The sequence below is a fragment of the Onthophagus taurus genome, chromosome 11, assembly GCF_036711975.1.
Source record: "Onthophagus taurus isolate NC chromosome 11, IU_Otau_3.0, whole genome shotgun sequence".
Taxonomy (NCBI): Eukaryota; Metazoa; Arthropoda; class Insecta; order Coleoptera; family Scarabaeidae; genus Onthophagus; species Onthophagus taurus.
In genome coordinates, this window is record NC_091976.1 from 8,041,330 (window position 1) to 8,064,199 (window position 22,870).

General features: G+C 36.8%; 3 protein-coding genes across 3 annotated transcripts in view; 1 reads left to right on the top strand and 2 right to left on the bottom strand.

Annotated features, from left to right (window-relative positions):
• Positions 1-22,870, bottom strand: part of LOC111421684 (nucleolin-like) — a 376,547-nt gene that overhangs the window by 166,917 nt on the left and 186,760 nt on the right. The gene's annotated exons all lie outside the window — the stretch shown is intronic.
• Positions 7,679-9,360, top strand: LOC111419040 (putative nuclease HARBI1). The gene is made up of 2 exons (XM_071200382.1): positions 7,679-7,864; positions 9,019-9,360. The coding sequence occupies exons 1-2, from the start codon at positions 7,679-7,681 to the stop codon at positions 9,358-9,360; spliced, it is 528 nt and encodes a 175-aa protein (XP_071056483.1).
• On the bottom strand, positions 21,691-22,845 carry LOC111419044 (uncharacterized). Its single transcript, XM_071200573.1, has 2 exons — positions 22,244-22,845; positions 21,691-22,193 (listed from the first exon to the last, which is right to left on the bottom strand). The coding sequence occupies exons 1-2, from the start codon at positions 22,735-22,737 to the stop codon at positions 22,115-22,117; spliced, it is 573 nt and encodes a 190-aa protein (XP_071056674.1). The 5' UTR covers positions 22,738-22,845; the 3' UTR covers positions 21,691-22,114.

Sequence of the window (22,870 nt, forward strand, 5' to 3'; positions counted from 1 at the left end):
TGAAATAACCGTTGAATGATTCTAAAGACGATCCGATTATGATTAACATGATTATTAACCAAAATCATCCCGCATCTTAATTAATTAATTTACTTCATTCCTGATGGTCACCGCCCAACCGCTGAAGCTACTTTGTGTTAAAGTGCGCGTTAATTAATACTGATTAATCGAAGTTAACGTGAAACACGCGGTCGGGAAAATGTTTATGTATGTAAGTGCCGTAAACGCTAACCGATTTTGATAATTATATTTTTGTAATTTTCCATATAAATAAGGGTATCTTTTGAATTATGTTATAAATTTTTCCGATAATTATTTTTAATTAATTGTTAATTACTCCTCTATTCCTTAATCAATTTAATCCGCTCAAAAAAGGGATTTAGTTAATTTTGTACCCCGCATCCGATAGCGCCGTTAAAATTTTGCTATTGTCATTAATTAGCCCCCCACATTATAATTTAGTTTTGATAACTTGTTTTAATACGACCCCCCACTCGGAAAAATCCAGTTTTCACCCCGAACAAGTATAAATAGCCGGTCAAAATTTCATTTTAAGTCAGTCTTCAACTGTCTCAACGAGTCTTCAACTGTCTTGATCAGTCTTCGACCGTTCTGGATTAGTCTTCGACATTCTTCAAGAGTCTTCAGCCGTCATCAACCGTCATCAACCGTCTTCAAGAAGTTCGCCAGACTTCACCGAAAAATCTCCGAGTTTTGGAAATAACCGAGTTTCATCGTAAGTTTGTTTTTGGTGGTGCAATTGTGGGACTTTGATTTTATTTTGCGAAATAAATTTTTATCCAATCTCCCGACCGGGTGTTGCTGCGAGTTTTCCGCAACACTCTCCCGACCTGGTATTGCTGCGAGTTTTCCGCAATACTTTCCTCGACCTGGTGTTGCTGCGAGTTTTCCGCAACACTCTCCCGACCTGGTATTGCTGCGAGTTTTCCGCAATACTTTCCCCGACCTGGTGTTGCTGCGAGTTTTCCGCAACACTCTCCCGACCTGGTATTGCTGCGAGTTTTCCGCAATACTTTCCCCGACCTGGTGTTGCTGCGAGTTTTCCGCAACACTCTCCCGACCTAGTATTGCTGCGAGTTTTCCGCAATATCTTCCCGACCTGGTGCTATCGCGAGTTTTCCGTAGCACTTCATCCAGACCAATTATTCCCTTATGAATAATCATATCAATTACATCCGAAGTACGAGTCCCACAAGATTGCACTAGGCCAGACATTTACCAATTATATATTTAAATAACGATTTTTTTTTCTTCCTCCTTAAACTCCTATGTTGATTTTTTTTTTATTATTAATAAACTTTGATTTTATTTCTTAAATTTACGAACTGCATGTTTTTATTTTTTTTACCCTCTCTCAAACACCCTGAATCTCCGACTGTAACCCCCAAAAGCTACTTGGAGGCGAAAGAGTTCCTTAACTCTCTAAACATAAGGTGGCGCCCGAGACCGATAACATCCCGAACATAAAAAAGAGGCACCAAGACCCCTTTCCTAGGACCGAACCAGGAAAGGACGTCGCAATAGGAACAAAGCAGGGTGTTGTAAAGAATATGTATGCAAGACAGCAGTTTACAGTTTGTCGTCAAGAACTACTTAAAAAAGAAGATGTCCCTAATCAAGACGCCCCGTACAGTTGCGAATCTGCAATCTACGGGGACAGGTCAGGGATTTATTAAATATAGTTGCAAAAAACACTGTGGTACTAAAAAGTGTTCATGTCTTAAAAGTAAGATATTATGCACTTCAAAGTGTCATAATAGTTCCGCATGTAAGAATAAATAAATATATTTTTTTACTTACTCAATTCTACGTCTTGTTTTTACAGAATTATTTTGTTTCCTAAGTTTTTAATACTTATTACTTGATTACTTATAAGTAAATAACATTATGTTAGTGATCCCAGAAAAATTTTAAGTTTAATGTCATTTAATTGTGATTTTACTATAGTTACAGAAAAGTACTAGGTGCCTTCTTTGTACAATAACTTATAGATTATAAAAAAGTTTATTATGTGTAAAAATGAATAAATACAGACCAAAATCTATTTATTTTACATATTGCCAGTCGACCAACAGGTACTCTATGTAATCCCTAGGAATTGTATACATTACCTAGGTAAAGTATCTAATGGACAATAATCTTCATAATATTTCATACATTGCCTAGACACCCCAGGTATTTTATAGATTACCTAGGCATTGTATAGAATGCCTGAATTATACAGATTGACGGTAACATATACACTAATTCGAGTTGAAGGTAGAACGACGCGCTAGTCATTAAGCAATTTAAGACGCAGAGACTCTTTAAAAGTGCGAAACGATGGTTGAGTAAAAAGCAGACTGTACTTATTCAAAATATATGCCGCGTTATAACTAAAAGACCTCTTGAACAATTGGGTACGTTGACGAGGAATGTCAATGAGGTCCTTATGCCGTACATTAATATTATGAATGTCCGTTCTGTAAGTAATTTTGTTGGTGAGGTAAGGTGGTAGCTTACTTGACACAACTTTATAAAGAAAACAACCAAAATGTAACTGACGACGACTTGACATACTCAGCCACTTCAACTCCCCCAGCTTATACGATACTCTCTGACGTCGGCGTATACCAAATATAAAGCGAATACAGACTGTACTTATTCAAAATATATGCCGCGTTATAACTAAAAGACCTCTTGAACAATTGGGTACGTTGACGAGGAATGTCAATGAGGTCCTTATGCCGTACATTAATATTATGAATGTCCGTTCTGTAAGTAATTTTGTTGGTGAGGTAAGGTGGTAGCTTACTTGACACAACTTTATAAAGAAAACAACCAAAATGTAACTGACGACGACTTGACATACTCAGCCACTTCAACTCCCCCAGCTTATACGATACTCTCTGACGTCGGCGTATACCAAATATAAAGCGAATACAAGAATTCTGAACTACCTGAATACGTCGCGCATCATCAGTCAACAGGCAGTGGCCGTAAATTGTGTCTCAGTATGTAAAGTTGGATAAAATTACAGACTCGCAAAGATTCTTTTTAATATCGGCGTTCAAGACTTGCCTATGAGCAAACAGCATTTTCAATTTTGCGTAAGCACGCCTGATCAGTTCACTTGTGTTACGTGTAAACCTTAAGCTGTCGTCAATGTAAAGACCAAGATCCTTGACGCAGACCTTCCTCTCCAATTCAATTCCATCTATAAAGATATGGTCCATATTGCTGACAAGCGCTTTGGATTCCCTACCCCCGAATACCATATAGACCGATTTATTCCCATTTAACAAAAGACCATGTTTCTTAGTAATATTTAAAAATTTATCTAAATCATTGTTTACATCTGCAACAGACTCTAGCACATTATTTGAGCTAAAGCTGTGGTAAAGTTGTGTGTCATCCGCATAGATATGAAATTTTGAGCAAAAGCGGTCAAAGATCAACATTTGAGACGTATAAATAGTGAACAAAAGGGGACCCAATGTAGAGCCCTACGGCACACCAGACCTCAATACGGCAGGATCCGACACATCATTATCAATAACCACATACTGACTTCTCCCGCACAGATAATTATTAAAAAAATTTAAGGCTGTATTATTGAATTCAATATAATGAAGAATTGCTAAGAGAAGTTGATGATTAATAGTGTCAAACGCTTTAGAGAAGTCAAGTAAAACCAAAACTGTAGCCGCGCCATTGTCCGTTGCAGACATAACATCATCAATAATTGTCGAAAGTGCGGTTGTACAACTATACCCAGGCCTAAATCCTGATTGGATGGAGGGTAGAATATGAAACCGTTGTTCCGCCACAACCCTTTCCAAAATTCCCGACAAAGTACTTAAGATACTAATTGGCCTCACATCCGAGAAGGAAGAAGCAGTCGATGACTTAGGTATAGGAACAACTTTGGCAGATTTCCATTTCTCAGGAAAGACACCAAACTCTAAATAAAGTTAATTACATGCAGAAGGTAGGGAGTTATGTGTGGACAACAGAAACCCAAGATCCTAAGGCTTATACCATCAATCCCCACCACTTGACTCGACATCTTCGTCAAGATAATATTGATCTTAGATTCATTTACTTTTTGGAAAAAGAAATTTTTCACACCAGGTCTGACATTATTAGCATAAAAGTCCGGGTCGACCTCCGCAGATCGTCCCGAAATCGAAGAAAAGTACCCATTCAAAGCTTCAACATCTCTCAGACTCGTCGGTAGGCGAGGTTCTTACTGTTGAAGAAATAGATAAATCCCTGAACGCAATGCGAAACAGTAAAGCTCCAGGCCCTGGAGGCCTTCAAATCGAATTAATCAAAGTCCAAGAGTAGCCTTAGCAGGGATTTTCACAGAATACCTGAGAGCAAGTATACCAGACGAATGGAAACATGCACATATAACACCGATTCATAAAAAGGTTCAGGAGAAATTGTGAAAATTATTGGGGCAGTGTTACTAGTTCGATTGGCTATATGCATAGAACAGTTTACATATCTGGGAGTAAATATGACCTAAAATGGAGGTGATGAGGCCGTAATTAAGGAGAAGTTTGGTTTAACTATGATATAATAAAAAGTATTAAACTTAAAAACTTTCAGCACAAATTTAAAAGGATTTCTGCATACCATATGGATAAACTTAAGGAGTTAAGAGCTAACATAAGGCATGACATTGGCATAGCATACAATAGCTACACCGCTAAGGTGGAAGAAAATATTAAGAATGAGCCAAATTCTTTTTGGAATTTCATTTCTAACACAAAAAGAAACTTAAATGAAGCAACGTGTTTTCAACAACATGGTTCAACACTTTCTTCTGTAGAAAATATAAGTATGGCATTTGGTGAATATTTCAATTCTGTTTTTGATAATGTTTCTACTTATATGCTTAATAAATATGATGAATCCCTTCAAAGAAGCTCGTTGAACATATTTACATTTAATACCATTTCGAATAATGAAATATTGGAAGCAATAAGAAAGTTAAAGCCAAAAAAGGCACAAGGACCAGATAATATACCCCCTTATATCGTAAAAGGTGGCAAAGAGTTTTTTTTGTTGCCTCTCTCTATTATCTTTAACCTAGCGATTTCCACCTGTACGTTTCCTTTACATTGGAAGTGGGCAAAGGTTGTACCTATACACAAGTCTGGTTCTGTAAGTGAAATCGCCGATTATAGACCAATTTCAATAATATCCTGTTTTGCAAAAGTCTTCGACAGCATTATATATAATAGAATATTCAATCACGTCAAAGAGACATTGGATGTTAACCAGGCTGGATTTATTCCTAATAGATCTGTAGAAACAAACTTAATTATCTTAAATGAATATGTTAGTTCTGAATTGGATGGAACAGGTCAGGTTGACGTCATATACACTGACTTTGCTAAAGCGTTCGATAAAGTGAATCATGATGTACTTTTAGACAAGTTAGCTTAGTATGGTTTTTCTAAACAAACATTAAATTTCTTTGTATCTTATTTGGAAAACAGACATTTTTATGTTACTTATAAACATAGTGAGTCACAAAAATTTACAATAAACTGTGGTGTTCCGCAAGGAAAAAAAGATTTAGGAGTAATATATACACAAAGCTTTAACTTTGACGAGCACGTAAAAGCTATAACTGCATCAGCTCTAAGGTTGTTAGGATTTATTATAAGAAACTGTTACTCCTTTTTCAATATTGACACCATAAAGTACCTATATAATTCATTAATGAGATCAAAACTGGAATATGCTGTTGTGGCATGGAACCCTGGAACACCCTTCATTGAGACAGTACAAAACAAATTTATTAAATATATTTTCTACAAACAATACAATAGATTTGTTGGTTTTCAGTCTTATGAATTCGCTCGGAGATATTTTGATATGACAAAATTGTCGGTCAAACGGGGTGTGATAAGTCTTGGTTATCTGTATAAGATACTAAACAAGAAAGTGGATGCTGCATCAATTTTGAGAGGTGTTGGTTTGTATGTCCCTGCATATTCTAGTCGCCCTAGGGCTTTGTTTAATATAAAGCGTTTCTCTACGGAACTGAGAAGAAACTCACCATTAAATAAAATGGTAATATTATATACTAAAGTATCAGCAAGAAACTCATCTCATTACCAATATTCTCTGTGTTATACAAGGAGTTCAGAACTAAATGTTTTATGGCGCTCAACTGATTAAGTATTAGTTGTTAATCAATATTTTATATTGCGGCCTGATTTTAATAGATATTGTTCTATAGATCTTAGTTTTTCTACTATTAAGATAGTTGAAACATGTAATTAGGGTAACCTGCTTGTTTCAATAAATAAATAAGACTAGGAGGAGTCAGAATTGACGGGGAATGGAGTTTGAGGTTTGACCTGTAACCTTTAGAGAAAAAGAGAATTAGATAACACATGCATAAATTGGAATTCTGTGTCTATTATAAGAAAACTGTATAGCACCACAACATCAGCAGTAAAAGTAAATCAAATCGTATCAGAAAGATCCTTAACTACTAAAAGTCTTATAACAAAAGGATCCTCTCTATCCCATATCCTGTTCAAGATGTGTACAGTGCACGTGTAATGTATGGAAACATGAAAAAATCTTTTTAACGGCTTGATCAATTTGAACAAAAATTTGTTTATTTAGGACGCATTATGCGAATTCAAATTTTCTATCGGTAATGTTGCCAAATTTATAGATTCTGAGATAACATTATAAAACCTATTTTTTTTAAAAGAGACACTATTATATTTTTAAATTTTTTTAAGTTATTTTTATTACCTATTCAGTGATAAACTTGTATACCTATGTTTGTAAATGTAATTGCTTAGAAATTACGATTTACGATTTTTACACCCTCAACAAATGAGACGGGCATGAAATGTTTGAAATCCGCTATACTGTGTAAACGTACGTGCGAAGTGCTCTGTTAAGAACGGTGTTTAAAGTGGTACGAAGGTGAGCTTTTGGCTTAAAAGTATATTGGATCTATTGCTCAGATCTCTGAAATTAAAGGAATGTGTCAAGTTAAACGATTCATTTTCTGATAAGAATTGAACTTTATCTCAAAACGCCACCTATATCCATATAAAAACATAGGCAACCAAATGTACACATATAAGATAAGAAGATAATCTAAAAATTAACTTATTATTATGACGTCTCCCTTATTATTTTTTTAAAATATTTTTAAACTTAATTTTCTTATTCTAATCACAACTTAATTAAAAAAAAATGCTTAAAGGTGAGTTTAGACATGCATGGATTTAGTGGCGCCAGTAGTTGCGCCAGTTCTACTTGCACGCCAGTAAAGGTTTACATTACATGTGCCACGCCAGTGGCACATGTAAAAAATAAGTGACACGCCAGTTTCATTTTTAAAGTGTATTGCACAGAGTGCAATATGTTGAATGAGCTGTACGAAGCATGCAAAATAGTAGCCAAACTTTTAGTGGAAAAAAAGATAAAGGAAATGCAGAAAAAGAAACGAAGAAAAGGTCGTGTCTGGGTTAAACCATGGATTGGTCGTCGACCTACTTTGGGTGCTTCTACATAACTTTTACCAGAACTCGAAGCAGAAGATTCTGCAAGCTATAAAAACCATTTACAAATGACGAAGCAAAATTTTGATATTCTTCTCGATTGTGTGACGCAACGTATTATAAAAATGGATACCCACATGAGAGATGCGTTAACACCACAATTAAAATTGGAAGTAACATTAAGATATCTCGCAACAGGAGATTCTTTCGCTTCATTGCAATATTTGTATCGTGTCCCAAAATGCACAATTTCAAATTTTATCCCTGAAGTTTGCCAAGCCATTTATGATGCGTTAAAAGACTTTATTAAGGTAAGCAGATACATAATAAAACACAGAACATAGAAATCCAAAGTTTATAATTTCGGTTAAATAATGCTAACAAATACAAAAATTTCTTAATTATTGTCGTTATACGATGAAGTATTTATTGCCTGTTAAAGTAGATCTGACTGTTCTTGCTGAAGATTGAAACGTAAATTAAAGTCATCGTAAGAATAGTTTGAACATGGGTTTGCAGTATATTCATAACTACTTGATGAGGCAGATGAGGAAGGTCGTGATATTTGCTCGGAATACTGGGTATTTGACAACCGTCGTCGTACAAGATACGATTGTATGTACTCCGTTGATTCCAAAGCAACTTGATTATTTATTTTTATCTGGTGGGCGCTGGTTAACAACAAAATCTTGGTTTTACGTTTCCATAAACTTTATTATTAATTACACTTAAACTATACATATAAATTGCGATTAGTTGTGGCGAGAGTTATATAGGGAGCCTTGCTCCGCGTGAATTGAAGGGGTACTGTTTCGGTGGGTGTTAAATCGAAGACTCGCTGGATAACTGATACGAGTTGAGCTCGCAGGCTCCTTCTTTATTTAAGGTCATAACTAAAAACCCTTACCGAAACACCGAAATATACACCCCAACGCATTCCCACACTTAACTCAACCCAATAAATAATGCGATAAAAAACCCTAATCTTGCGACTCGAGACACTTCAAATACAAACTAAACAAATGAGGCGATACAAATAAATCTAATATGAACGAACTAATATAATATAAAATCTAACACAACTGATTCTGGTAGCTTCTTCAACGAAGAAGCCACTGACTTGCCAAAACAATCAAACTCATTGTCCTCTTCTCTCTTAGGCTTTTCATCTAATTTCTGTACGATTTCCTGTAGCCCTTGTATAGCCCGATCGGTGTTACTTGTCCTTTTTCGAACTCTCTTTGGAACTGAAAAGTTCGAAGTTAGTTTTTGTGCGATTGGTTTTCTGGCCACGGATTACTCATTCGGGGAAGACGGCAGTACCTCGATAGTTGCTGACTGCGTATTTTCTAGAGAATCATTCAGTTGAGATTGTGATTCAATTTTCTAAAAATAAATACATAATAAAAACCCGATATCTTTAAAAATAAACTTTAGTGAGTATTTTTAAAGTTATTACTTTCAGGTGCCAAGCTCTGAACAAGAATGGAAGAATATTATTCAAGGATTTTCCACACGATGGAATTTTCCAAATTGTGCTGGAGCTTTAGATGGAAAGCATATTATATTACGAAGTCCTTTCCATTCAGACTCAGAATTTTACAACTACAAGGGAACGTTCAGTATTATACTGCTTACATTAGTTGATGACCAATACTGTTTTCAATATATAGATGTAGCTGCAAACGGAAGAGTATCTGATGGAGGGATATTTTCAAAAAGCAGTTTGAAGAATGCAATAGAAAATAATTTATTGAAGCTTCCTCCAAATATACACAAATTAGAACCTAAATCGAAACGAAAATAGATATATTCTAGGTTTAATGTGGATAATTAAACGTTATTGTGAATGTGTTAATGTAATTGGGATTTAATTTGAATGCAATGAAACATAACCTAAATTTGACATTAAAAAATTTTGTTTTTGTGGATACTCATCTATGTTATCATGGTTACATATTTTTAGACTCATCATTGGCTCCAGTGATTTCAGAAGGGTGCATACTTTTCCGATCCATGCATGCATGATTTCAACTTGCATGCCTGTTGAAGGGTTTGGTGCAATAACCGACTAAACGTCATTGTTGGTTAAAATGATATTTTGCTTGTGTCCGTCTATTTTAGGTACCGGCCATCGTTGGGTGCAAGGATCGTCTACGTATAATACACGGTATGCTCTACAGGTTTACATAGCCAGATCTTGCAACCAACAACCTTACACTATAAAAATTTATTTTGTTTTCGTTTGTGGCAATAACAGGCCATTAGCAGCACATGGCCGGTTCTTACACCAAACGTAAACGATCCTAACCTATAAAACGTGTTGTCGAGTGTATCCTATGTTCTAAAAGAATGGATGGTTTAGATCCATTTCGTTATTTGCATAATAGCGACATTGACCCAGACTACATTGAAGAAAGTGTAAACAGTGATAGTAGTGACAGTTCTCTACAGAATGGCAACATTACCGAAACAGGTGATTCGTCCAAAGGAAGAAAGCGGATTAGGGTTCTTAGTAAGTGGAAACGTAATGTAAGGAAGACAGCAAGAAATAGTGGAAAAGCATATATAAACAGTGTTAAGAAACAAATTGAGGCAAAAAGGCAGGGTTCCAAAATATTTGAAGGATTTTATAAGAACGCTGATAAAAATGTTCAGAATGCTTAAGATAAAAGATGAAGAAAGGGGATAGAAAATAAGGAATCTTACAATCAAAATTATACTTTTATGTACAGTATTAAAATAGGAACCAAGAAGAAGCAGGTTTGTCGCACAGCGTTTTGTAATCTGCATTCAATTCATAAATCTCGAATTCAACGAATAGCGAAAGAGTGCTGTTCAGGAAAATCCTTACCAGCTACCGACGGTCGTGGAAAACATCCAAACCGTCCTAATAAATTAAGGGAAGACCTACTGAACGGAAGACCTACCTACGGAAGAACTGCTGTTGTTAAGAAAAAGCCGTTTACGTTATCAAAGTATAGGATTTTCAAATATGATCAAGTCCATTCCGATAAGGTTTACGTAAGCCCATGTCATAATGACACAATGTTGGAGGGATACGCACTTCTAAAAGACAAAACAGTTTCCATTAACTTAAGTGACGTACCACTGGCATACGGTGCAACTTTTTTTCCCGATTTTTGCCCAAGGAATTTCTCCATTTTTATGAAAATCTTAAACAGACTAGTTCCTCAACTGGTGGTAGTGATTCAGAATAGAATTTATGAAATACTTATCTGCTGTTATTAAAAGATGTAAAGTTAAGTTTTACCTTGTGGTGATACAGACAATATCTATTCATATTAGTTTTAGCTTCTTTATTAAAGCAGTTTCCCTTTTGTATAATTTTTTTTGTTTGGTGGTAATACTACATTGCCGTTGCATTTTTTTTACGTATAACGTATTGTCATTTGCGCCCTCCATCCTACTTTCGTAGGCCGTCAACTGAATCATAAAAATGCAGCATGAATCGCTACTTTTTATCAATCTGTATCAGAATCGGTGGCAATAAGAGGTCATGTGCATTCCTTTTTATATATAACCAAAGCCAGAAGCAATAAACAGAAGATATTTTTACAGTAAGTAATTCCTATTACAGTTACTTATAAAACAAAGGGACAAAAATAATTACTATGGAAGGCATATGCCAAACAAACGTTTTTCTTTGTTTTCTCAAAACTATACTTTGTGCACATAGCTGGTTATTGCACCAACCCCTTCAGTTGATGTTTACACATGTTATTTAATTTTACTGGCGCCCCAGTTTTTATTGGCGCCACTAAAATCATGCATGTCTAAACTCACTAGAGATGTGTAACACTGCGCTGCGCGGCGCAATTGAGTTAACTCAGTACAGTGTGTTATGTACGCTGATACCCAATTTTAAATTGAGTCAACTCAATTGCGCCACCGTTGGCGTAGTAATATGTATGTAAGTGAAAATTCCAGCCCTTAATCACGTATAAAACCTTCATTTGCTAGAACTTGGAACGAGACAGCAGAAAGTACCCGATACCCGGGTAATTTGTTGTTAGAGTACCCGTTACCCGGATACATTTAAACGACGAAAAATACCCGTACCCGGGTACAATACTTGAGTACCCGGGTATTTTGAATGTACGCGGGTATTTTGAATATACCCGGGTATTTTCGAAGTACCCGGGTATTTTGAATGTAATTTAATAATATCCAATAAATTTAAATATGGTGGGGATGTATGTATGTATGGATTGGGGAGTGCATGCAAAACCCGCACGCCACACTTAGGCCCCATTGCGCCCCTTGTGCATCCTCCCATTACACACTCTGGTCACATCAACCAGCCTAAGGATTTACCAAAGGCTAGGACGGCTCCTAGAGGTGCATTCCTGATGTCATCTGTGGTCGGCCATTCCTCCCCGAAGGTCCTCATTCTGAGGTCGGTCAGAGAGGGGCAGTCACACAAGATGTGTTTAACCGTCTCGTCATCCTGTTCACAGGCTCGACAGAGAGGGGAGTCAGCAAGATTCATGTTTTGAAGGTGCTTGTTTACCTTACAGTGTCCCGTGAGGAGACCTGTGGCAGTGCGAAGGGCACTTTTACCGAGCCCTACGAAGAACTGGGCTGTTGCGGCTGAAGGATATTTTAACAATTCCTTGGCGAGATGACAGCCCGGGGTACAGTCCCACCCGTTTAAAAATTTTTTGTGGGTAATGCGCTTGATTAACTCGATGTGAGTAGCTAAAGAGGGAGTAATTATCGGCTCGGGTGCACAGGGCGCTCTACCGGCAGCACGTTTGGCAAGCCTGTCAGCGTGGTTGTTACCCTTGGAGCCGGAATGCCCCTTAACCCACTGGATTCTGACACGATTGTATTTCGCGGCCTCCTCCAGTGCTTTGTGACAATCCATTACTACTGCAGACGTTATAATAACTCTGCTTAGAGCTAAAAGAGATTGTTTACTGTCTGTGAAAATAGTGAAGCACTTACCCCGCTTGTTGGATTCAACAATGCAGTCGGCAGCAAGTTTAATAGCAGTTAGTTCCGCTTGTATGACGGTGGTGCTAGACCCTAAGGGTTCCGAGAGGCGAATCGGGGGATCGTGAGAGAATACCCCGGCGCCTGCACCATTTCGTCCTTTTGAACCATCAGTGTAGATCTTAAAAGTTCTTCGTTCATCTACTACTGTGGGACTGACGTGGGTGAGGTACTTCTTTGAGAAAACATATTTTGCTGGTCTGTGATCAGTCTTACACTCGAGTAGGGGTGTGTCTAACACTGCTTCCCTCCAGAGTGTTGAACTGCTGCCAGCGTCCTCATCCTTCATAGTTCCTACTGATTGTAGTCTTTTCATGGTTACCAACGCCACTTCCTGAATATGTAGGTTGAGTGGTGGTAAATTTAACATGATTTCCATGGCCGCGGTGGGGGTTGATCGCAGCGCACCTGTAACATACAGACACGCGAGTCTCTGTATTCTATTAAGTGCAGTGGTGGCGGTAGACCTAGAAGTTCTAGTCCACCATACCACCGCACCGTACGTTAGCATTGGTCGAACAACGGCGGTGTAAATCCACAGGGCTATCTTGGGAGACAGACCCCAAGTCCTCCCGACAGCCCTCCGGCACTGGCCGAAGGCGACACAAGCTTTATTAACTCTATTGTCTAGGTGGGATTTCCACGTTAGTTTACTGTCTATTATTAAGCCCAAGTACTTAACTTCAGTAGACAGTTTAAGTGGAGTTTTAGCGAGCGTTGGCAATCTAGGATTGCCAATGTTGCGCTTGCGTGTAAAAAGAACCATTTCTGTCTTCTTGGGATTGACGGAAAGGCATTGTTTATTACACCAGTTCTCAATTAGATTGAGTGCTTCCTGCATCCTATCGAGGAGTACGTTAGCGTACTTGCCTCTAATGAGGATTGTCAGGTCATCTGCGTAGCCAACGGTTTTAAAACCGGCTAGTTTTAGGCGTTTCATGAGGCTATCGAGGGTGAGATTCCACAAAAGTGGAGAAAGTACCCCCCCTTGCGGACAGCCTCTAGTAACAGCCCCTTGAAGAGTGGCTTGGCCAGCTCTTAGTTTGACGACCCTTTGTCTTAGAGTGCTCTCAATCCAGCCGCACAGGGCCAGAGGAACGTTATGCTCTAGCAAGGCGTCGTTAATTCCGGAGAAGGTAGTTTTATCAAAAGCTCCTTCCACGTCAATAAAAACTCCGAGGGCGGACTCTTTGTGGTCCAGCGCACCACCGACGAAACTGATCACTGAGTGAAGAGCCGTCAGCGTGGACTTTCCCTGGGTGTAAGCATGTTGATTAGAGTCTAGTGGCCTGCTGCGCAGACAAGAGTCTCTAATGTAACGATCGCAAAGCCTCTCCAACGTTTTCAATAGAAAGGAGGAGAGGCTAATTGGTCTATAGGACTTCGGAAGGAAGTAATCTTGCTTACCCGGTTTAGGTATAAAGTTGACCGTGACTTCACGCCAACTTCCCGGTACATAGCGGAACGCCAGGCATCCCTGGAAAATACTCTTCAGGTGCGGTAGCAGGTCATCCAGTCCCCATTGTAAGAGGGCCGGTGATATCCCGTCCGGTCCTGGAGTTTTGAACGGCGAGAACGTATTCACAGCCCACCGTATTTTTTCCTTCTTGCAGATGACTTTGGCCAGAAGCCATTCATCAGCGGTAGGTACGTGAATTTTCTCTTGTTGGACATCGTTAAAGTTGTCCGAACCTGAGAAATGAACAGTCATTAAAAGCTGTAAACTGTCTTGAAGGTTGTCGGTATAAGAACCGTCTTCCTTCTTTAGTATGCCAATACGTTGAACAGGGCTCGAAGCAAGCACCTTTTTTAGGCGGGAGACCTCTGCAGAGGAAGTAATTTCCTCGCAAAAGTTCTTCCATGCTTCTCGCTTTTTTCGACGAATGGTTTTTTTAAAAGCTGACAGCTTCCTCTTGTAGAGGTGCCAGTCAGAGTCGATCCTGGAGTCCTTAGCTTTGTTGAAGGCAGTCCGCACCTCTCGTTTCAGTGAGGCAAGCTCGGGGCACCACCAGATGGTAGCGCGCCCAGATACCTGCTCCCTACGGAGGGGACAAGCCTTTTTATAGGCAAGGATCAAGGAATTGTGTAGAGACTTTGAATAGTTCTCTAGCTCGCAGCTGTCCACTGGTTTTCGTCGACCGAGTCTAGTCAATAACCCAGATAGTGTAGACCTGAACTTATCCACGTCCGTCCTTCTGGGATTGCGACTCAGTTTGTTTACGATCTTAGTGTTTCCAAGATCAAAAGTAATCCACCTGTGGTCCGACATTGAAACAACGTCGGAAACCCTCCAGTTGTGGATTGATTGTGAAATATTAAAGGAGGCTAGAGTGATATCAATTACCGACTGACCTTTCGCAGTTACAAAGGTCGGTTCAGTGCCTCGGTTTAGTATGTCTAAATTACTGCAATAAATAAAGTCTAAGAGGGCCTTACCTCTAGTGTTGTCATTCGCACTACCCCAAGCCGTTGAGTGAGCGTTTGAATCGCAGCCGATGACAAGATTCCATTTACCTACCCTAGCGGCTTCAACCAGTCGCACCAATCCTTCGGATGGTGGCAGGTCCTCAATGGGGAGATAAACAGATGTCAGCAGAATGTCTGTTTCCTTCCGGTTGACAGTAGAACGTATCCTAACGGTCGTCGCATCTGTGTCCGTGAATTGGGGCATCAGATAGCTCCGCACATGTTTAGGTACGTAAATGGCGGTTCGAATCTTCCCTTCCCTGGGGCAGCTGAAAATAGAACCGCTTAAACCACTGAGTCCGATGGTGGGGATATCATGCATTGAGAAATTGCAAAGTAGGTTTTCAACCATTTTTCTTATGTAGAGCTACGATTCCATAGGTGTTACCAAATTTTAAATTGAGATGGTTGTCAGGTATGAAGGACCCAAATTTAAGCATTGATGAAATTAAAAAAATTACAGTGCAAGCAGCAGTGGACTTAAAAGAGGACGACGTTGAAAGCTCGCTGGGGAGGAAAATAGCCTATGAAAGTGAAGTACAAAAAAACGTTAAGATATTTAGATGATAAACGTACAAATTTAAACATTATTCCCCAACATTACCCAACATTAAAAAAACTGTTTCTAAAATACAATACCGCATTACCATCATCGGCACCTGTCGAAAGGTTATTCTCATTGGCCAACATGGTCCTAACTCCAAAACGCCAAGCGCTATCAGACGACAACTTTGAAATGTTAACATTATTGAATGCTAACAAACATTTATTAGACTTTAATTTATTATGATATAATATATCACGTAAATAGTAAAATATACAATATAAGAAAATATTTTTTGAAGTAAGTAGTACAACCCAATTATCATTTTTATTTACAAGTTTTTTAAATACCCGTACCCGAGTACCCGCTAATAGTACCCGGGTACCCGCTAATAGTACCCGGGTACTGTACTAGGGTAGTTTAAATTGTGAAAAGTACTCGTAAAAAGTATCCGATACCCGAATTCAGTACCCCTGCCCACCTTTGATACATTGCGCTAACTCACTTAGGTGCGCTAGTATCAGTGTGTCAGCGCAGCAAATTTTGCTGCGTTACACATGGTTAAAACTCGCTATAAGGTAATTGCTTTTAGCTCTTAAGTTCGGAAGTGTAATAACAATAACAACGGCAAAGATTTAAAAAAAAAAGAAAAATACAATAATAAAATAACCAATAATAATAATAATAATGATCAACAACTATAACAATTGTCAATTAATGTAAACTTGATTTTTGTAATAATAAATAAAGTGACCAAAAAAAAAAATATGCAAAAATGCAAAAAAGAAACAATTGTATAGTGAGAACTTTAGTGATACTTTCCTAGGTAGACTGAGCGATGGTTGATGCCAACACGATATTTTTTTTCCCAAATTCCAGGAGATCGGATTCGCACGTGATCACATGTTTAACGGAATTATCTTTTACCATAATTCTTCCATCATACGTCAAACTTGTCAACATACGGTGACACCTCGGCCGCAAAAGGCCTCGGCTTTATCAATTGATTTCATAACATCATGACATAATTTGTAGCGGATAGCAGTTAGGTCCTCAGTAATATAGATTTTTGTACCTTTTAACATCTTCTTATTCCTCATGACCAGGCTTTTATCTCGATAACTCAAGAATTGAACAATTAAATGTCTATTTTTGCCTTTTCCGACTCTATGTGAGCGGTGAATGTTCGATAAACTAATAGTGATAATTTTCAGCGTTTCGTTGATAACTCGCAAATACCAAAAATATGTTATTTCTGTGCGTGTACTGTTCAAGACTGTCAACGTTTGATGTTAATTTGTTGTTTGATTTAACAATAATCAAATTTTCCCGTTCAACCTTATAAACTTTAACTTGCAATTCCTTTATTTGTTCGTTATGTCCGTAAACATGTGGCGTAGATTTCCTTCAATAATCTTTCCCACTGAGTTCGCCAACGAGTGTACGAAGTTTTGGTCGACAAACAACTTTTTTAGCGACCGAAGAGATCTTGAATGTCACTCGTTTGAGAGTCAGCACCATTTTATATAACAATATGTATTTGCACAGTTGATTAGTTAATTTTCCCCGGTAACACTTCGAATAGATTACACTAATTTAGAAAAAGACTTTAGTCAAGTATTATCTACGATTGAACGATACATATCAAATATTGAAACAAAGTCGGCACCACATCGAAACACGTCTACTCACCACGACGCATCTCTCTCTCTCTTTCTGCAAAACTAACGACTTTTGTTGTTTGATTTGTGACTTCTATAGTAGCATAAGTCATAAGAAAGACATTATTAAAAAAATTACTTGAGAACATTTCTGATCCTAGTACCTAAAGATATGATGTACGGCAACGATTTTTAACATTTTCAAAAATATGTCTATTACCAATGTGGCTGAAGTTAGATTCATATTCGAATCTGTACCAGATTCAGATTCATAAAATTACAGTTGACCAGAGAAGTATTGAACATATCAATTGAAAAATCGTTTTCTGAAACTACAGAAGTTATACCAATCTGCGACTACCCTGGATAATTCGAATATACCCTCTAGTATGTTCCCTGTCTACCCTCATCCTCAGATTTGCCGTAGGGGCCGAGGGGTTCCTCGTATTCAATAGCAAAGTTAAAAATTATTTTCTCAATAACTAGAGACTGCAGCACCCTGGGACTAATCTAGATTATTGCATTAGGTCCTCTGGTATCCTTGTAGCCCATGAACACCTCCAAATTTGCCGTACGGGCCGAAGGGTGAATTTTTTAATATTCCTCGTTTTCAATATCAAATTTAAGCATTTTTTTCTCAATAACTAGAGACTGCAGCACCCTGAAACTAGTCTAGATTATAGCATTAGGTCCTCTGGTATCTTTCTAGCCCACCAGTACCCCCAGATTTGCCGTAGAGGACGAAGGGTGAATTTTTTAATATTCCTCGTTTTCATTAGCAAATTTAAACATTAGTTTCTCAATAACTAGAGACTGCAGCACCCTGGGACTAGTCTAGATTATTGCATTAGGTCCTCTGGTATCCTTGTAGCCCATCAGCACCCCCAGATTTGCCGTAGGGGCCGAAGGGTGAATTTTTTAATTGCTTCGTTTTCAATATCAAATTTAAACTTTATTTTCTCAATAACTAGAGACTGCAGTACCCTGGGACTAGTCTAGATTATTGCATTAGGTCCCCTGGTATCCTTGTAGCCCATCAACACCCCTATAAATAATCCAAATAATCCCTATTTATGAATTAATCTCTTCCATGCACGATGCCGTAACAATCTCTTCCTTTTTATGTCATTTTAAAAAATTAGTCATTGCAAGGTGTTATCGAAAATGGCCTATAATTTCTGAAATTGTGACGGATTGGAGCTTTGCTTTAATCACAGGTGTTTGTCTCGCTCTCAATAATATGCCGTTATATGCGTATTTAAAGGTATGTTATAAATATGTGTGCGATCAAGACCAGAGCATACGCGACATCATTATTTTAAGAACATGTGTCACTTATTTCATGAAGACGATGTCAAATTACCTACATAAAGCAAAAATTAATAAAAACTGCTTAGGTATAATATTGGATATGGTCGGTGTATTAATAAAAAGTCGAAATCTTCAAGAACTATCTGCCCATTTTAGAAGCTTTTTAATTGTAGTAATTAGTCCTGTAATTAACAGTGAAACAATTCAACATTTGAAATTGCTTCCTAATTTAACTTACAATATTTAAAATTAGATGAATTTGACATAATTAATAACAAGGATGAAGAAGACGTCGATGCTATCACAGCTTCTTATGCAGATACACCATTTTATAAACATTTTCATCAAATTTATACTGAAGTTGAGAACACATTAGCAAAATGGAATAAAGATAGTGATGAGAAAAATAGTCTGCAAGGTATTTGCACAATTTTTGCTAAAGAATTATATGCCATTTGTACCTCTTTGGACGTCTGTGATAGACAATATATCGGCAGAAGAAGTTATTACATCAAATTCAAATGTTGACTGGTTCAAAATTGTAAAAAAAAATATCTTGGTGAATGACACATACTTGAAAGTTGGACGATTCGTAAGAATTTTAAAAAGAATTATACAAACTAATGTAAAAGAACTTACATTAGATATCGAAAAATAAAGCAAAAAAGACAAACACAGGACGTTGATAACATTAATAGTCTAACATGTAAGAAACAGTGGCGGCAAAAGGTAAACAAACAGCGGACTCATTTCGATAAAAAGAAACTTGCAGCTTTTTTGAATAAACATATCCACCTATTAAATGATTACAACAACGATACAATTTATTTTGAAGATCAAGACGATATTGACGATCCACCCAGTTGTCATGATACAGAACATAAACATATCAACCTACAAAACAATTCGAACACCAAAATAGCTTGTTATGAAGATGATGTTGATGATCCATCTAGTTTTCATGATATAGAATATAACTCATCATCCTCATTATTTTACAAATCAAGCACAGTGCCATGTTATATGAACGGACTGATATCTAATAATGAATATTACTTGAAAGCAATAATCAAAATTTACAAAACATCTAAAATTTTTTGATTGGAATATACAAGTATCGTAACACCAGTATTAAATTAATGAGCGACGATTTTTTACGCCTACATTCAACTAAAAATTCTACAATAGTTAATTCAAAAACATTAACAGATAAGTGGTTGTCAGACTACTGCATCGATGCATTTGCGTTTTCATATTTAAAAAACATGACTAACTGTATTTATTACATAGATTCTGTTCCAGTACAATTTATGTTTTCCGGAAACGATTGCTTAAATTTAAAAGTATTTGTTGAAAATTTAAATAATTATAAGTACGTATTTGTTCCATATAATGTAAACTCTAGTCACTGGATATTAATAGTTTTAAGTATGTCAGAAAAATTAATTTATTTACTCGATCCCGGTCAAACAAATACGGACAATAATATATTTAACAAAATTAAGAAGTTTTTAAACAGGTGTAATAAAACAAAGAGTCGTAATGAACAAACAAATATTAAAGGTTGGAAAATGGCTAAAGACCACAAATATCCTAAACAAACGCATAGCACAAATTGTGGAATATTTGTTATATATTTTATGAGCGTTATAGGAGAACGTAATATTAATGATCTTTTTTATATAGATAACAATTGGATACAGAGGAATACTGGTTTAGGCTACAATCGTACTTGTTGGCAAATTCTGAAAATATTAAAAAGTACTGCCCTAGGTGTGGTCTCTATAACGAATCGCCATACATTTGTTGCAATCAGCGTCAACGGTGATATCATTTTAAAAATTGTACCAATATTGGTGGAATATTTGGAACATGTCTTTTGAACAAGCGTCCCACGTTACCTTCATATTTACCTGCAATCTTTGTTCAATTTAAATGCTTTAATGTGTCTCAAAATTTAGAAAAGTATCGTTCAAGTTTCATTAATAAAGAAGTAAAAGCCATTTGAAAATTATACTTTCAAATCAAACTAAATATTGAATAAATTTTGAATATAATAATCTAGACCAGTCCCAGGGCGCTGTAGTCTCTAGTTATTAAGAAAATAAGGTTTAAATTTGATATTGAAAACGAGGAATATTAAAAAATTCACCCTTCGGCCCGTACGGCAAATCTGGGGGTGTTGATGGGCTACAAGGATACCAGAGGACCTAATGCAATAATTTAGACTAGTCCCAGGGTGCTGCAGTCTCTAATTATTGAGAAAATAATTTTTAACTTTGCTATTGAATACAAGGAACCCCTCGGCCCCTACGACAAATCTGAGGGTGAGGGTAGACAGGGAACATACTAGAGGGTCTATTTGAATTATCCAGGGTAGTCGCAGATTGCTACAACTTCTGTAGTTTCAGAAAACGATTTTTCAATTGATATGTTCAATACTTGTCTGGTCAACTGTAATTTTATGAATCTGAATCTGGTACAGATTCGAATATGAATCTAACTTCAGCCACATCTATTACCACTTAACTAAGAGACATGGAATTTTTTTCTTATTTTTACCAGAGCAAGTATGGGTTGGCCTCTCACCCGGTGCCCGCTTGACGTTGAGTTTCGGGATACCTGTATATAAAGCTATGTTATGACTAAAACAGAAACGAAATGAACAAAGCAGAAAACAAGGATAACTAAATTGAAGGTGCTCAGAAACATATTAGGCGTGACACTGAGAGATAAACAGACCAGCAAATCAATCAGAGTAAAATATAAAGTACAAGACGTGGTCAAGTGCTCCAAGACGAAAAAAGGAAAATGGAAAGAGTATATAGAGAGAATGGAGAAGAACCGGCTGGCTCATATATGTTTGACGGAGTAACCAAGAAGAAGAAGACAACCCAAGGAATAGGCCCATAATTGGTTGTCCTCGTCTAAAGAATGAAAAGAAGCAAGACAAACAGGGACTACTCTAGTCGAATGAAGAAGAAGAAGACTAACCTCCGCACTAATTTTAAATCGAACAATGTTTCGCGGATAATATTTAACAATTATTTGATCACAGAAAAAATATCCATCAATATCTCCATCTATGAGAAACTTTAAGTTATTTGAAAACGTCATTTTAGAAATAATAAACTAATTACAACAAAAAAATAATTTTGTTTAAAACTTTTACAAAATAATAAAGTGCGTAAATAAATTATAAAAACATTTTTCTAATACAAGATTTTCTTGCTTAATTTTTCAAGTTTTTTATATCATCGTTCTTATAGACATTATCATCATTTTCATTTTTTTGAATCATGAATGTGACATTACGTAACCTATGTTTGATAACATCCAAGTTTTTCTCCTTCATTTCAATCATATCTCTAATTTTTCGTGTTTGATCGTTGATGATTTTACTAAACTCGTCTTCTTTTAGATCGTCATCTTCTAATGTAGCAAAATCGTCAATAACACCCGTTTGTAAATCACTAGCGAGAGAATGGTATGGTGAATAACCTTCTACTTTAAGTTCATTCGTGGTCGCTTCTTGAGGTATTTGGAAGTTGGTTAAGTCTTTATTTTTCTCTAATTGTATGTTTCGGTATTCCAAAATCTTGTATTTCATGAATAAATCTTCGTATCGTTCGCATTGTTCTGAAAAACTTTTATTAAGTGTATTCAAATCGTTTAACTCTTTCTCATACTCATTGACTTTTTCTTTGTATATTTGACACTCTTTACTGTAAGACTGATTTTGTTGTTCTAATGAACTAACTTTATGCGTTAATTTTTCAATTTCAGCAATTTTTTCGTGGGCCTCACGAAATTTATGCGCTAACGCAGTATTTGATTCCTTTTCCATTTCCAGTTCTTGTTCCAAAGTACTTCTTGTTACTTCGACTTCTTGCAATTTCCCTTTCGTTATGATCAGCTCGCTCTTTAAATCGCTCAACGACTCCTCTAGCGTGCAATTTTCTGTTTCTAACGATTTAATCTCTTCATTTACTTTTGCAATAATGCCAACCGCTTCTTTGTTTAAATTTTGTTGTTTATCCAGTTGATCCAAAATATCTTTGAGTTCACCTTCAGTTTGTTGTAGTCTTTCATTGTAACGTTTAATTATTCCTTCGACGGAACTTTTATATTCTTCAGCTCTTTGAAGAAGATTTTTAGCGACAACGCGAACAGATTCATCCATTGTTTTAAGAGTTTAGCTGTTCTTTTCACTAAAAATTTTGAAAAACTCATGAAATTAATGCCAAAATGGTTTTAATTATGAAGTATTTTTAATTTTGACAGATATGCCAAAGAAACCACAATAATTCTATTAT